Source organism: Monoraphidium neglectum (genome assembly GCF_000611645.1).
Source record: "Monoraphidium neglectum strain SAG 48.87 unplaced genomic scaffold scaffold00202, whole genome shotgun sequence".
Taxonomy (NCBI): domain Eukaryota; kingdom Viridiplantae; phylum Chlorophyta; class Chlorophyceae; order Sphaeropleales; family Selenastraceae; genus Monoraphidium; species Monoraphidium neglectum.
In genome coordinates this window covers 392-16,647 of record NW_014013426.1, presented here as the reverse complement: position 1 = coordinate 16,647, position 16,256 = coordinate 392, and the positions used below count along the sequence as shown (strand labels likewise).

At 65.0% G+C, this 16,256-nt stretch overlaps 4 protein-coding genes across 4 annotated transcripts; 3 read left to right on the top strand and 1 right to left on the bottom strand.

Annotated features, from left to right (window-relative positions):
- Nucleotides 1-196: 196 nt before the first annotated feature.
- Nucleotides 197-4,492, bottom strand: MNEG_1901 (hypothetical protein; the record flags this gene model as incomplete). Its single annotated transcript, XM_014049619.1, has 6 exons — nt 197-229; nt 894-1,097; nt 1,405-1,686; nt 2,034-2,255; nt 2,461-2,577; nt 3,128-4,492. The coding sequence occupies 6 exons, from the start codon at nt 4,490-4,492 to the stop codon at nt 197-199; spliced, it is 2,223 nt and encodes a 740-aa protein (XP_013905073.1).
- A 1,164-nt stretch (nt 4,493-5,656) lies between these two features.
- MNEG_1900 (ribosomal small subunit pseudouridine synthase A) lies at nt 5,657-7,850 on the top strand (the record flags this gene model as incomplete). Its single annotated transcript, XM_014049618.1, has 6 exons — nt 5,657-5,722; nt 5,911-6,053; nt 6,303-6,421; nt 6,645-6,838; nt 7,259-7,447; nt 7,842-7,850. The coding sequence occupies 6 exons, from the start codon at nt 5,657-5,659 to the stop codon at nt 7,848-7,850; spliced, it is 720 nt and encodes a 239-aa protein (XP_013905072.1).
- Nucleotides 7,851-10,223: 2,373 nt separating this feature from the next.
- Nucleotides 10,224-12,543, top strand: MNEG_1899 (PQ-loop repeat-containing protein 2; the record flags this gene model as incomplete). The annotated part of the gene is made up of 4 exons (XM_014049617.1): nt 10,224-10,285; nt 10,430-10,493; nt 10,633-10,781; nt 10,926-12,543. 4 exons carry the CDS (start codon nt 10,224-10,226, stop codon nt 12,541-12,543), a joined length of 1,893 nt encoding a protein of 630 aa, XP_013905071.1.
- Nucleotides 12,544-12,769: 226 nt separating this feature from the next.
- On the top strand, nt 12,770-15,569 carry MNEG_1898 (AP-2 complex subunit alpha; the record flags this gene model as incomplete). The annotated part of the gene is made up of 7 exons (XM_014049616.1): nt 12,770-12,846; nt 13,413-13,739; nt 14,057-14,108; nt 14,373-14,472; nt 14,785-14,850; nt 15,066-15,257; nt 15,427-15,569. 7 exons carry the CDS (start codon nt 12,770-12,772, stop codon nt 15,567-15,569), a joined length of 957 nt encoding a protein of 318 aa, XP_013905070.1.
- Nucleotides 15,570-16,256: the final 687 nt, after the last annotated feature.

Sequence of the window (16,256 nt, the reverse complement as noted above, 5' to 3'; positions counted from 1 at the left end):
TCCGGGAGAGGAGTGCGGGCCTGCCCACAGAGGCAGGCGCTACAAAAGGAGGGCCGCAGGGGTGGCGCGGCATGGCAGAATAGCGAAACAATTGACACTGTAACAATCAATCAAAACTCACGGGGTGCGGGTACACAACGCACAACAAAAAAGGCAATCATGAACCCACAACCGGCAAGGACCCAGTCCCTTAACATCAATTGCGGCCCAGCGCCGTGCGTGGCGCGCCCTGCAACCCGAGAGGGCGGGGCCAAAGCATCCGCGAAGCGCCGACCGTGCGGACGCCTGCACTCGCGTGCCGCCGCTCCCTGCACGATGGGCGCCGTCACGGCGCTCTCACCGCGGCGGCGACGCACGCTGAAGCCTCCCTGCCGCGCAGCCCTGTCGCCCGGTGTCACGTCAGCGCCGTTGGGATGTGCAGCGCCGCATGGCGCGCTCGCACCTCCCGCGGCAATGGCATCCAGCGGGTGCGCAGCAGCTCGAGGGTGCGTGCGTTGAGGGACGTGGCCAGTTCCTTAACGCGGTAGTGGACGCGCAGGATTTGGTCTGGGGGCATCGCAAGAACCTGGTGTGTGTGTGTGTGTGTGTGTGTGTGTGTGTAGCGTGGGTTGTGTGTGTCGAGTTGAGGATAAGCCGGTGTTGTGCGAATGCGTGCACGCGCACGAGTCATGCGCGTGGGAGAGAGTGCGTTTGCGTGCATGCGCTTGGTCACGCAACGCGCAAGAAACCGATGTGGCGGCGAAATGATAGCCGGCCTCTCACCTCTGCCTCCTGTCTATCGTGCCGATGCCTTGGCCCCCTGTCCTAGTCAGCCTCATCACGCCTCCCGGCCGCCTGTGGCTCGCCCCCACTGCCCCGCCCCACCTCCGCCCCCCCTCCTCCCTCACACCCACCCTGATCATGGCGTCCACCTCGTCCTCCCCCTTGCGCATCTCAAACACAGCCTCGCGCGGCAGGAACGTGTAGGCGCCCAGCACCGCCTCGTCAGCGACGACGGGGACGCCCGTGGTGAGGGAGGACACCACTGTGGAGCTCATCTTGGAGGTCAGGTACGCGGGGGAGCCCAGGACGAGCAGTAGCGCATGCGTGTGGTGGATCTGCGTGAGGTTTGTGTGTATATGTGTGTGTGTGTGGGTGTGTGTGTGTGTTCATGTTTATGTGTATGTGTGTGTGCAGGAGGGAGATGGGGGCGTATGTGGGGGGGGGGTTGAGGGGTTGGATCCGGTTGTTAGCAGAGGGGAGGCTGGCGTGCGGGGCGGACGGGACTGCGAGCCCGCTCGATATGTGCAACCCACTCCATCATGCCTCCATTTGCGAGGTGCGGCGCGCGCACGCGTGTGCAATGCAACGAGGTATTTGCGCGAGACATAGCGAGAGGGAGGGAGAGAACAAGGGAAAGCCCACCTGCTCGTAGTAATCTGGGTAGGGCTGGTTGAAGTGGACCGTTGTCACCGCCTCCACCTCTGGCGGGAGGGCCAGATGCTCTACATTGCCGCGCCCCACCAGATGCAGGTGCAGCGGCGGCAGCGGCGGCGCCGTGGGTATGCGGCCGGCCGCCGCGTGGGCGCGCAGCATCGACCAGACGCGCGTGTAGTTGCGGCGCTGCGGCTCGAAGTTGCCCTGGATGGCGAAGCCGTGGAGGCAGAGCGGCGCCGCGGCGCTGGGGCCGCTCAGCTCACAAGGCGCCTGCGGGGGCGGCAGGGGCGGGGCGGCGGGCAGGGGCAGGGGAATAAGCTGAACAGATTTGCCTGAACAGATTTGCCTGGACAGGCTGCATCGGAGGCACGCGAGTGGGGCGAGAACGCAGGCGGTCCCCTTGGGAGGGCGTGGGCCCGCGCACACAGGCGCGCGGGCCGCTGCGGCACTGTCGCTCTGCCCTCCCTCCATTGCTGCCACCCGCCCTCCGGCCGGCCATGGCGCCAGGCCAGCCGAGCAGCCGCTCAGTCCACACACGCGCGCACACACACACACACGCACACACACGCAAACACACACGCGTGGGCACGAACATACACACAAGCAACCAAAAACACCCACGCCTGCAGGACCCCGCTCGCCTTGGGCTTGAAGGGGTGCGCGGCCATCGCCCACTCCACGTCCAGACCCAGCCTCTCGCGCGCCGCCGCAGCCACGTGGGGCGCGAGGGCGACGATGTGGGTGCGCGGCGCGAGCGCCTTGAGGCGCTGCAGCGCGTGGTTGCCGCCGTTGTGCACGACCATCACCGAGGATATGGGGAGGGCGCGCTCCAGGAAGAGCTGCGGGCGTCGGCGGCGGTTGGATGGGTCGCGCTGTTGGCTTGGTTCGGGCCTTGGGATGCTTGGCACGGCCGGCCATGGCGTAACGCACCCGTGAAACCAGAGGTCCCACCTTGGCGGCATGATAGTCCCTCAGTACTCCCCCCGGGCAACCCCAGAACCCTAGGGCCACGTCCGCTCCCCACCCCCCCCCCCCTGCCCACACCTTGGTCTGGTGCTCGTAGTACTCGGGCGAAACAAAGACAGCAAAGTCCACGCGCACGGGCTCCGAGGTTACGGGCACCATGCGGAACCCAGAGGGGTCCACCAGTTCGTAGAATCCCTGTGTGTGTGTGTGTGTGTGTGTGTGTGTGTGCGCGCGCGTGCGCGCACGTGTGTATGTGGGGGGGCGCGAGGACACGAAGGAGGACAAGAGAAGGGCTACAAACGGCGGTCGGGAAGCAAGGGGGCTGGAGCCCGGCAGCGTGTGCGCTCAAGGAGCGGCGCGCAATCTTGTTTGCAGCTGCCTGGCACCCTAGGCCCATAGCGCAAGACCACATCATGTGTTAATGAATCCATCTCTACCCTGTTGCGTATTGTTGATTGGGTCAGCCCACCCTTCCCCTTGGATGAACGACACACCATCCGTGCGACACACACACACACTCTCTCTGTCACACACACACACATACACACACACACACATACACACATACACACGTACAAGCACACACATACAGGACACCAACACACATGAACACGCACATCCACAGATAAACACATACACACACACAAACATACATCCGCAAACATCCTCCCCAACTCAAATGTAAACACTCACCCTGCCACCCCCACACACATACACACATACACACATACACACATACACACACCTGCGCTTCCAACAGCTCGTCCACCGTGAAGGTCTCCACGCCTCCCGGCGTCGCCTGCCCCGCTTGGTACCAGATCACCTCCACCGGAAGCTGACTCAGCACGTGCAGCCAGCCGGCCACGATCTCCAGGTGGTAGGGGGCGTGGTTGACCAGCGCCACGCGCGTGCGGCCGGTGGCGCCGTAGGGCTTCAGCTCGATCCCGTCCCTCCGCGCACGCCGCAGGCCGGCCGGCGCCGCCGCGCCGGCGGCCGGCTGCTGGCGCGGGCGCGGGGGGCGGCGGGGCCTGGGGTCTTTGAGGTGTGCCAGGTGGGGCGCGACAGAGGAGGGCTGCACGTGAGCCAGTGACGGCGTTGCCAGGGCCGCGGCGGCGGGCTGGTGGTGGTGCTGCTGCTGCGCCATGGGCGCCGCCTGCTGCGGCGCCTGTGTGGCAGCCAGCGGCTGGGGTGCGATATGCTGCTGCTGCTGCTGCTGCTGCTGCTGCTGCTGCTGCGGCTGCTGCGGGTGCTGCCGCTGCGGGTGCTGCTGCTGCGGGTGCTGCTGCTGCGGGTGCTGCTGCTGCGGGTGCTGCTGCTGCTGCCGCTGCGGAGTCGCCGCCTGCGCATGGTGCTCCTGCTGTGAAGGCTGATGCGGGGCCATGGCTGCGGCGGCGGCATGTACCTCCTTGTGGCTGTTTGCACCAGGCGCATGCGCAGACACAGCGGCTGCGCCCGCCGCTGCAGCGTGCGCCGCGGCGCCCCCTGACCCGGTCAGCTGCTTGGGATCCCGCTGCCGTGCCACCTGCTCCTGCTCCTGCACGAGGCGTTCGCCCGCGGCCGCTAACTGGGCTTCAGGGATGGCCGCGTTGGGGGGTGGGTGCGCCGCCAGCTGCGCAAGCGGCTCCTCGTGCGCCCGCTCAAATTGCTCGACCGCAACAGGCGCGACGGCTGCCGGCACATCCCCCAGTGGCGACGCCGCTACTACCGCCGCTGGCGCTGCCGCCCCGTCGGAGCTGGCGGGGTTGAGCAGCCGCGCCGCCGCGGCCGCGCGCAGCGTGCTGGCGCCGCCCCCGCCTGCCCCCTCCAGCCTCACAGTGGCCTCCGGCGGCGCGACGGGCGGCAGGTTCCACGTGTCTGCGGCCAGGGCGTCCAGCCGTGCGGCGCTGGCCGAGACCGCGTGCCGCTGCATGCCGTGGGTCGCGAAGTATGTTAGTGCCGACGACAGCAGGCAGAGGAGGATCAGCGGCGCCGCACTGCCCGCTGCCGCGCGTGCTGCGCGCGTGCGGCAGCCTGGGGGTGTGCCGCTTTGCTGGGCCGCGCTGTGGCCGTGAAGCTGGCTGAAGCTGGGGATCCGCTGGTAGCTGGGGCCACGAGAGAAAGGGACCATCATGGCCGCTGGGCGCCCGGCCAGTGCCTTGCGCCCAACCGCCTGCCGTACGGCCTCGCTATTCCAAGAGCGCTGCGCCTCAGCGGCTGATCATGCTGCACCGAGGCTAGAGCGGCACCGCGGTGCGCTGCATGGCGCACTCCAGAGGCGATCAGCGCCCTGCGAGTCTACACAATCAGCGCAGCGCCACAAGCAGGGCGTGCAGGTACGCTGACTTCGGCGGTGCCGCGGGGTAAAATCAAACACGGCACAAGATATGCAATCAATTGTCACCGGCTCTGCTGTGCAGGGTGTGTGTGCCGCGGAGGGTGTTGCCGCAGCGGCACACCGAAGCTCCAGACAAGCAATGTCACGTCGCCCTGATACAATGAATATGGGAGAATTGATGCAATCACTCAGTTGTCCTTGCCCTCTGCACTGTCAGTATGGTGTCCGCGGGCTATGACTACCGTATGATTGCCACGTTCCAAGGCAATTTCATTCATGAGACGCTGTTGTATCATACGCGATAGATTCAATTGGTGCGGTGTCTTGTCACGTATTGTTGACGTCGGAATGTTGCTCGACCTCTAGATCACATCGATTTTGATTTGCTGCGAGACTCCCACGAGAAAAAGAGCGACCAACGCACAAAGCGTTCTGGCACTCACTGCCGAGAATATCTTTGATAGGCAATGAGGGCTCCTTCTATCCTGCTGAGGCGCCTGCCGGTGGCGACGGTGCCATGGGGCCGACAGGTGCGGCGGCCGCCCGACCGCCACTCGCCGCCCATCCACCTGCTCGAGCTGGGTCGGTCAGCATCGCTGCCACGCACGTGCTGCTGCACCTCAGCACGGAGCACATGGAGCTCCTGGGCTGCGATTCCCTCCAGTCGCGGCGTAGTCCCTAGTCCCCGAGCTGCGCAGGCAAGCGCCAGCGGTGGCGGCGGCGGCGGTGAAGGCAGCGGTGGGGATGACAGTGAGGAGCCAGACACGGCAGCGTCGACCGTCGATGACGGCAAGCCGCTGCGTGTGGAGCGCCTGCTGGCCAACCTCGGGTATGCCAAGCGCCAGGAGTGCGCGACACTGGTCAAACGCGGCCGTGTGACGCTGGCGGCGAGCGGCAAGGCCCTGCGGGTGGGGCGCCCCAGTGGCGGGGTTGGCACTGGCGTGTGTATGCAGCAGAAACATGGTGCTTAACTGGACTGTACTCAGCGCTGTTGCTGAGTTCATCCTGATGGTGCCTGGGCGCTGGGTGCGTGGGCTCCTGGATGCTCGAGGTGCATGCGCTCTTCGACGTGTTGCTGCATGGAGGGGCCGACTTCCGCTTCATCAACAATTCGCGCGTAGCGTGACGCCTGTTGGCCTGCGTCTTCCCGCGCTGCAACCTCAAAATTTGCCCGAAACTTACGGTATTGAAACCGCACACCTCCAACAACACAGATTGGCGAGAAGGTGCGCGCCTCCGAGGTGCTGCTCGACGGGGAGCCGCTCGACCCGCCTTCCCCGCTGACGGTCCTGCTGCACAAGCCGGTCGGCTACGTGGTGACGTCACCTGATGACGAGCGCGTGCTGGACCCCGTCGTGTACGACCTGCTGCCCCACAGGTAGCGACTCGGCGGCTGCGCGGCTTTGCGGGCGTCAGTGTGTGTTGGATTGTGCTTGCAAGCACATCTGCGTGGCGCCTGCAAGGGCAGGCGGTGCTGAAGACATGGGATGTAGCAATCCCTTTGTCGTGGTGTCTTCATTGCAGAACTGTCGCGGGCTCTCCCTGGCCCCCGTGCCCCCAGCCGGCGCAGTGCCATTGCCGGTCCCCCATCGCCACGCCTCTTCAGGTACAGCCGCCGCCGCCCCTTCCTGAGTGCGGTCGGGCGCCTGGATAAGGAGACCAGCGGCCTGCTGCTCCTCACCGACGACGGCCAGCTGCTGCACCGCATCAAGTCGCCCTCAAAACGTGAGCGTGCGCGAGCAGGGCGGGCGGCGCGCCTGGCCTTGCAGGCCGCAGCGGATGAATCATGGGTGCGCCGGGTGTCCTCACGCTGCAGCAGGCGTTGCGACATTCCGGGCTCCGCAGCTGCTTTGGCGAGACACAAGTGCTTCCTTTGCACCCACTCTCATTGCCAATGGGTATGCACGGCCCTCTCGCGCCTCGCCTGCCTCTTGTCATTGGGCCGCAGGCATCTGGAAGGTGTACGTTGCAACGCTCGACGCGCCGCTGTCCGCCAAGGAGGCAGCCGCCGCTGCGCGCCGCTTTGCGAGCGGCACGCTCACGCTGGAAGGTGACCGGTCACCGCTGCTGCCGGCGGCGCTGAGCGTCCTGGAGGGGGGCACGACCGCCGAGGTGGCGCTGGCAGAGGGGCGATACCATCAGGTGCAGGCATGGAGCGGTGTCTTTGTCTTTGGGGGCAGATGGAGGCACAGCATGGCTGGTGCTTATGAATCACATTCCATTGGGCAGCACATCTAGGGGGATGACTTTGCTCCATGCACCGCGCCGCATCGGTGCTGCACCATGGAGGTCTGTGCTACGCTATGCCGCGCTGTGCCGTACCGCGCTGTGCCGTGCCGCGCTGTGCTGTGCTGGGTTGTGCTGTGTTGTGCTGAGTTGTGATGTGATGTGTTGCGCTGTGCTGTGCTGTGCTATGCTGTGCTGTGCTGTGCTGTGCTGTGCTGTGCTGTGCTGTTTCGCGATTTGCTGTTAACACCAGACCACGCTGCAGCTAGACCCTCCCAAACTCGCACGCCCTCTGGCGCCCACGGCACGCACGCACCCGCCCCCGCGCGCCGGCAGGTGCGCCGCATGTTTGCGGCGCTTGGGCGCAAGGTGGTGTCGCTGCACCGCCGCACGGTGGGTGCGCTTACCCTGGAAGGCCTGCCCGAGGGCGAGTGGCGCCACGTCACCCCCACTGACCTGGAGCTCGTGTTCGGGGGCCAGGACCTCATGCCCGCCGATGACAACAGCTCAAATGGTGTGGGAGAGGTGCGGGCGGCACAGGACAGCGGCGGCGGCGGCGGCGGCGGCGGGCGAGGGAGTGCGGCAAAAGCAGCCGGCGAGCGCGGCGCTAGCGAGCAGCAACGGAGATCACGGATCGATGCCGGGCAGTTTCTTGAGGATGATGTTGAAGATGAAGAGGAGGAGGATGATGGCGGAGCAGAGGGCATTTTGGAAGAGGAAGAGGCTGTGGGCGAGCGGCGGTATCGCGGCAGCGAGCGGTGGCGGCGGCGGCGGGCGGCCATGCGGCGGGAAGTCGGGGCGGTCCTGCGCCCTGGTGGCGGCCAATGAGGGCGGCGGGTGTGATGCCTTGAGCTTTGTCGCTCACCACACGTGCAAGACAAAAGGAGCCCCAGTACAATTTGTGTAAATTGCGCCACAGGATACATAGATTTCATACATGATTGCTGTGCCACATCACGCTGTTAAGTGCCGCTCACCAAAAACACGCAGATTGCAGCAGTTGACAATCGGTTTTCGCGATCAGCACAACCCATGATGCAGAGCACTCATACGACCTGGCCCCTCTGCTTGCTTTGTGCTCGTGCAGAATGCCTCTGCTTCTGCCAACTTGCTCTGCTGCACCCCACGCTGCGTCCGGCGCAACATACCATACAGCACAGTCAGCTCACGTCACCATCAGGGTAAGCAGCGCACGGCGTGCGAGCTCCCGACGATTATGCAAAATCATCTTTCTCACCATTGCTTTTCTGCACCTGTCGAACAAGCTCGAAAGATGCTGCGTCCCGCGTCGCGGCCCTTGTCTACATCCGTCGGCAGGGAGCGCACCCTGGAAGGGTGCCCGTATGTGACGACGAACATTCATACCGCCACACGTGCGAGATCGGCCGACATGGCGGAACACCAGCCCGATCACGACCTGCTGGAGGACGTCATCCGAATCCAGGCATCTGGAGGCCCTGACTACGGCCTGTCTGGGCCCTCACCCAGCTCGCCCATCAAACGCCTGAGAGAAGTCGCAGCCAGCGCCCGCGCCGCTGTCGGTGCGACCCGCTTACGGTGCTGCTGCTGGGTCTGCGCTCCGCCGCTGCAGCAGCTCGAGCTTAGCAACTGCATACGGAAAGTGTTTCTGCGTGCAAGTGTACAGCTGCTAGGAACATACTCAGTCTTGGACCCTGCCACGCATCGCCGCAGACAACCTGCGACACATTGTCGCAGAGCCGCGCGACGCGGCCGCCCAGATGTGCGGCGGGTTGATGTCCAAGGAGTGAGTGGGGCGGCGCGTTGGGCAACCGAGACATCAGCCGTGCCAGCTGCCTGCTGGACGCACCTGGTGCCTTGCACCTTGTGTGGCCAATGGGCAAGCCCGCAGCTGTGCTCACCTCGTTTGGGACCTGCATGCACATGTTCAGGAGCTGATTCTGCCCCGTATTTGCCACCTGCGCTGGCGGCCGCCCAAACTTCCTTCCCCTCTGCCTCATGGCCCCTTTGCCATGGCCTCTAGGTACGGCGCGCACGAGCCAGCCCACACAGAGCACCATTTGTACCGCGGCAGCGGCAGCAGCGGCAGCAGCCGCCTCAGCGGCGGCGCTGCCTGCGGTGTCTCGGCGGCCTCTGCTCCGAGCTCGCCAGGCGTCTCCAGTCGGCCCGGCGGTGGTGTGAGCCCTGTGTGCATGGCGGCAACGCCTGCGCAGGGCGGGCCTGAGCACTGCATTGAGGTTGGGATGGTGGAGGGCAGGCGGCAAGGCGAGGCGCAACAGGAGCCCGGGATAGGCCGTGAGTGAATGAGAGCGAACGCAGCCAGCAGCGCTGCTGCGCGGATGCCATCGGTATTGCCCGCGCGGCACCCCTCCATTCGCCGCAAGGATGAAGGGGCGCTGCGCACTTGGAACATTTCGCAGAGGTTTTGCTTGGGGGGCGGCTCGTGTGTGAATTGGCTTCGTCCGTCGCTCTCTTCTCCGGACTGCTTGCTCATCTTTCATTCCTCTGGCATGCCGTTGTGAGACTTGTGCTGCAGCCCTCTTGGTATGGAGGAGGCAGGCTACCCACGGATGGCTCAGTTATCCCTGTGTACCAAGAGCAGGTCGCATCTCGCATGCGCCTCACCACCAGTGTGCTCCGGCAAGCGCAGCATGGTGCTGTACCAAAAACATGTTCCGGATGTCAGAGGTTTCGCTCCATTACGCTTTTTTCAGTGCGCAGTTGTGCAGGTGTACTCCATGTTATGTCGATGCAGTGCGCTGTGTTGATCAGCCGTTTCCAGGGCGCTTGCCTGGGTTGTGGCGGCCTGTTGGGTGTTTGCGGGTTATCGGACGGAGGTACGGCAGCTGTGGCAGAGGTGCCGGCATTCACGCAGTTATGCTCCAGAGCAGGTTGTCATACTGGGGTGATGGATCAACGTTGCACACAGCGCTTTTGACCTGCGGCGCCACAGCGCCAGAGCACTCGCTCACGGTCCGCAGCACTTATGTGTGACTTCAGCTACCAGCACCGTACTGTCCTGGCGTGCCTTCGCCCCATGGTTTCTACAGCCTGCAGAGCTATCTCTCACGCAGCACATTCGCTCTCTTCATTTCACAAAGCAAGTGTACTAGCTCAGATCCTTCGCCTGATTGCACAACGCCAATTTTGCCGTCAAAATCGCCCATTGTGTATTGCCAAGCCCGCCTCTCAGCCTCTCAGGCCCGCGGGGCGGGCAGCACAAGGCAGCCAAGTGCAGTGGGCAGCAAAGGGCCGACACCGATACAATGAGACACAAAAACTAGGCCCTCCAGGTGTAGAAGAGTTTCACAGGGGCGCAGCCATGTCCTGCGACCCCGGGGCCGATCCTTGGATCGAACAGCACTTCCACGACTGCGTTTACAAGTGAGTTGATTGAAGCTTCTTTGCAGGATTCATCCTGGATGCTTGGCCAGCGTGTGGCGACGGAGGGGGCCCATGCGTCACACAGTCTGCATCAGCGTACGACGCCGCCTGCTCACCTCGCCGCCTTTGGCCGCACAATCGCAGCTGGAGGGACTATGTGGGCTTTGCTTTCGGCCTCGCGGCCATTGTATTCTGGGTATTTGCACAGGTGAGGCAATGCTTTTAGAGCTCCATCCTCAGCGGCGGCGGCAGCTGTAGCCGCAGCAAAACGCCCCCATCCAGCCGCCAGCCTTGTAAGTGCCTGCTGCTCCCCCTAACATTTTTATCGTGGCCTCGAACCCTTGCAGCTGCCCCAGTTCATCTCCAACTTCCGCAACAAGAGCGCGGAAGCACTGAGCCCCTGGTTCCTGGCGCAGTGGCTGCTTGGGGACACGTTCAACCTGACCGGCGCCCTGATGCAGGGGCAGCAGCTGCCCACCACCACCTACACTGCCATGTGAGACAGACTCTGGTCAACGCTGGCTAGCGGTTGCTCAGAAGGTTTTTATAGCACTGTTGCGCACGTCAAGTGGTTTTCGCCGTGCTTTGCCATGTGCCCGGCTCAAGCCAAGCCAACCGTCTTTCCAATTCATGACTCCAGGTATTTTGTGCTTTCAGACGTGTTCATGATGATGCAATTCATATATTACGGTGCATTGCAACGCCGTCGGGAGAAGATACTGCTGTTGCAGGCGCAGTACCGCCAGCGCGCGCGCCGCCGCCAACATCACCACCCGCATCACCGCGGCGGTGGTGGTGGGAATGGCGGCGTGGATGGCGGCGCCGGCGGTGGCAGCGGGGCCGGCGGTGACAGCGGGGCTGGCGGTGAGAGTGGTGGGGGGTTTGGCGGCTGCTCAGACAGTGGCAGGCTTGGCGGTGGGGCCGGCGCATCTCGTGATGTGCAGCTGGGCGGCAGTGGCAGCTCCAGCGGTGCAGCCGACGGTGCCGGCGGCCGGAAGACAGACTGCATCACAGCGGTGGCTGGCATCACCCACCGCGGTGCTTGGCTGGCGCAGAGCGGCAGCGGCGAGGCAGATGCTGAGGTCGTTGGGACAAAATCATGGTCGGCCCTCGTGGGCCAGGACAACGGGGTCGGTGGAAGCAGCTGCGGCAAGAGCAGCAGCGACCGCAGCGCCTGCGCTGCAACAACCACAGCCTCACTGTGGCGTTTGCAGCAGCAGCAACAGCAGCAGCAGCAGCAGCAGCTGCATCAGCAGCAGCCGCAGCGGTGCTCGCACACGGCAAATGCGGGCTTGGGCGTCCCACGGCGGCCGGTTGCGGTTGCTGCGCTTGCTGTGCTGGCTGTACTGGGGGTGGTGTCGGTGTCGCTCCCGGCAGGGCCAGCGGCATCGGCTCGTGTGCAGGGCGCCACCTGGCCGCAAGCCAGCCGACAACTGGCTGCAAAGGAAGGCTTGCGGTTTGGACAAATTGTGGGCTTGCCAGGGCTGCCTGCAAGCTCGCAGCAGCTTAACGCGCAGCAGGGGCGTGTTGGTGACCGCGTCACTGGCTCGGCAACGAGCGTCAGCACCGGCGGTGGCATCACTAGCAGCGGCAGCAGCAGCGCCGCACCAGCAACAGGTGACAGCCAAATGGACCGTCCCCATGGCTGGTCTGCGGATCCCGCTCAGGCGCCGGCACGGCTGCAGCGCAGGGGCAAGCACCACAAGGGCGGCGACGACGGCGACGGCGGCGGCGACGGCGGCGGCGGCGACGGCGGCAACCCGCCGTGGATGGTGGCGGTGGGCACGACGCTGGGCTGGGTGAGCTCGGTGCTGTACCTGGCCAGCCGCCTCAGCCAGATTTACAAGAACTACACCCGCCAGAGTGCAGAGGGCCTGGCGTTCGCAATGTTTGTCATGGCGGCTTGCGCCAATCTGTGCACGGGCACGGGCATCCTGCTGCGGACGTTCACGCTGCAGGAGCTTGCGGACCAGGGGCCGTGGCTGGCGGGCAGCCTGGGGACGATCACGCTTGACATGATAATCCTGTCTCAGAGTTTGAAGTACGGCACCAAGCAGCCGCACGAGAGCCAGGCGCAGCAGCAGCAGCAGCAGCAGCAGCCGCACGAGCACGCCCATCACGGCGTGCACGTGCACCCACACCACCACATCTCGCACCCGCATCACCACCATCACCACCGCTCCGGCGCTGCACGCGCGGGGGCGCGGCATGGGGACGAAAGCGGCGACGACGAGCGCGCGCCTCTGCTGCCGACCTGAGCGGCGTGGTGTGAGCACGTTGTGAAATGGCCAGTCACTGTCGTGTGTGCGGTGGTGTTGGTGGCAGAATGTTGCATAATTGCTTGAAAGTTTGCGTCTGTTAATATTGTACCTGCCTGTATTATCATTTTGCTGGCCGGGCGCATGGTGTGGTGGACCCGCGGCGCCAGCCACGATCAGCCGCTCTGTAAGCAGTGTGGCCAGCTGACTTGCCAGCTACTGCTTCATGATCTTCCGCATTGCCGAACCTGCAATATCATGTTCTCGCTACAACTGCCTGTGGTGGTCGGGACTGTCGATCAGGTGTGGACGATGACCTGTTGTGGACTGGCTGGTATCAGCAGCACCGATCCGTCCGCTTTTGCAGCACCTGCTACTGCACATCGTGCCTCGAAGGATTCTACGCCTTAAGTACGCGTCATCAGTCCGCCAGTCTCGTGCACCTGGTCTCGTGTGATCTTGCAACACTGGGGTGTGATTTACACTGTTAGAAGCTTTTATCGGGTGTCGATTTTAGCTTTTGCGATCTGGATCACAGGCATATCCCGCACGAAGCTCTTGAAGGCCAGTGGCACAGACGCGGGTGGAAGGCAGGGCCTAAGGCTGGCCTAAGGCTAGGAGGACAGCGGAGAGGTGAGTGCTTGATGCATCAACTGCATCGATCAGGCGCGAATGCGGCGAGGGCATCAGCAGGCGCACTCGCGCATGCTGCGCCGCTGCGTGGCAAGTTGCATAGGTTATGCCAATGCAGCTGTGAGCCCGATGGAAGTCGTCCCTGATACGCAGACGCTCGGGGCATGGGGCGCGCAAGCGAGCGCCTACGAACCGCCTCACCACCCCCCCGCTAACCGACCGGCCCCAAACCGCAGGCCCGCCCCTTTCGAGCGGCGGGCGCCCCGCCCCCAGCACGGCGCCGCGCACGTGTGCGCCGCCCCCGCCGCCATGGCAAAGGCCGGCACGATTCGCGGGCTGCAGATGTTCATATCGGACATCCGCGCCTGCCAGAACCGCGAGAGCGAGGCGCGGCGTGTGGATAAGGAGCTGGCCAAGATCAGGGCAAAGTTTGGGGATGAGAAGAAGGCCCTGACCGCGTACGACAGGAAGAAGTACGTGTGGAAGCTGCTGTACATCTACATGCTGGGGTACGACGTCGAGTTTGGCCACAAGCAGGCGTGCGACCTCATTCCGGCGGCAAAGTGAGCGGCGGGCGGGCGGGAGCCGGGCGGCTGTGCAAACGCGTGCGTGCGTTTCAGCGTGCGTGCGTGCGTCCATGCTGTCCGCGGCGGCGAGTGGCGGTTGTGTACGCAGCTGCCCTTGTGCGTGCGTCTCAAGGGCAGGCCGCCGGCAGTCAGGGGGTGTGCCGTTGTGTGCTCTGTCACCCTGCGTCTCGGGCCCTGTGCGCGGTTGGCGTTGCGTGCGCGGCATCCCCACACGCCCCCTGGCCTCATGCTCATGTGCTGACCTGGCGCCTGGCACGTCAACCCCTGCCTGGCCTCTCGCGACTTAATTCTAGGTACTCTGAAAAGCAGGTCGGCTACATGGCGTGCTCCATTCTCATGAATGAGGTGCGGCGCCCTTCCCCCCGCGCCCAACCTGCCGACCGCAGTCGAGACGGCGCCGCGCGGCCGCCGACGCGGCATGCACGCGGCGCCAGCCGCCAGCCCGCTCTATGGGTCACCTTGGACATCAGCCAGTAAGGCGCGCTTGTACACTGTGAGGGCTGCAGCAAACCAGCGGGCGCGGTGCAGCAGCTGGTTGCTGGGCCACAGCCCCTCCCCGGCCCGTCCAAACCGCACACACTCCCCCCGACCGCCCGCGCGCCCCTGCAGAAAGATGAGTTCCTGCGCCTGTCCATCAACGCCATCCACTCGGACCTCATCAGCCGCAACGAGTCGTTCCAGTGCCTCGCCCTCACCTTCGTAGCCAACAGTGAGCTCGCTCCCCCCCCCCTCCCCCCACTCCCTTGTGGCGCAACTTCCACACGCGCCGCGCGTCCGCCCGCGGTCTGCGCTGGCTGCCGGCCGGGGGTCTACCTCGTGCCTTGGCCGGCGTCCCTTGCAGTTTGCATCGCTGCAGGCTATGCATCAGCCCCAAGGCTGCTTACTCGCCGGCTATCGCTCGAGACTGCGACCTGCGGCATCACCTCCACCCTAGACAAAGGGTGCTGCTCCTTCCTTCCCCAGCCCACCCACCCAAGACCTCCCCCTTCCCCTCCCCATACCCGCGCACTCAACAAAACAGTCGCGGGCCCAGAGATGGCGGAGGCTCTGACGCCAGACGTGCTCAAGCTCATCGGCACCGGCAGCGGTGCGCGCTCTTGAGGCGTCCCAGTGGCGGCGGGGGCGCTCGCGTGTCGAGCGGCGTGCGCCGCGCGGGACCGAGTGGCGTTTAATCGTCGTCCGGATCGTCAGGACTTATGTCACGCGGAGTGCGCTCCCGGCTGCGCTGCTGCCAGGAAAGCACCTCTGCTTCCCATCTCGTGCCATTACACCTGCAAACCCCCGCTGGCTACACCCCCGCAGCGCGCCCCATCGTGCGCAAGAAGGCCGCGCTGTGCCTGCTGCGCCTGCTGCGCAAGACGCCCGCCGACCAGGCCGTCGTCGCCGCGGACAGCTTCGCGCCCGTGCTGGCGTCCCTGCTGGAGGAGCGCGACATCGGGCTGCTGCTGGCCACGACCACGCTGCTGCTCGGGGTCCTCTCGCGCTTCGGGGCGGGTGGGTGGTTCAGTTGGTCGGTCGCGCTAAGGGCTGCAGGATCCCGCCGGGGCCTCTTGGTGCGAACGCTGCGCGCAGGTGCAGGGTGACGCCGTCCTGTGTAGCCGAACAGTACCCATCTCAACGCTCGCACGCGACGCCCCGCGCCTGCCGCCGCCGTGCGACGCAGCGGGCTACGAGGCGTGTTCGAGGGGCGTGCTGCGCGTGCTGGAGCGCATGGTGTCGCTGCGTGACGTCACGCCCGACTACACCTACTACGGCATCGCCTCGCCCTGGCTGCAGGCGCGCGGGGCTTTCAGGGGCCCGGGCTAACGCGGCCCTCGCGCCCGCCTGCGTGCTGCGCCTCGGCTGCGCCGCGCTTCTTGGAGCCGTGCAGTCTGCATTGGACCAGGGGCGGCGCCGCGTGCCCCTGGCCATGCAATTTCGCCACCCCACAATACGCGTGTGCATCCCCAGAGCCAGCCGGTAGGAGAGGCAGGCCGCCCAAGCCAAGTTGCGGATCTCATGCGACCCGTCTAAACCCTGAAACCCACCACCCCGCCCCCCCAGGTCAAGTGCCTGCGCGTGCTGCAGTACCTGCCGCCCCCCGACAACCCCAAGGTCCAGCGGACGCTGCGTGACGTCATCCAGTCCATCTTCAACAGTGAGAGGGGGGGAGAGGGGATGGGGTGTTCACAAGGCCGCTTGGCTGGGATGTGTGCCCACCAGACAAGTCCGGACGGAGTCAGCAAGAGTGCCCGTGGTTTGTTGGCGGCGGGTATGCAGGAACGGTTCATTGCTGCTGCTTATGCATCGTTCGGGGGCTAGCCACCAGGTGCACTACATGAGGGTCGTGCGGCTCTTCCAAGTGCACACCATAACGCACCCACGCGCCGCCGCGCGACGTCATCCCGCACCCGTCCCCGCGCCCCCGTCCGCCCAGCCTGCGGCGAGGGGGCCAGGAGCCCGACGGTCAACAAGGCCAACGCGCAGCACGCAATCCTATTTGAGGCGATTGCA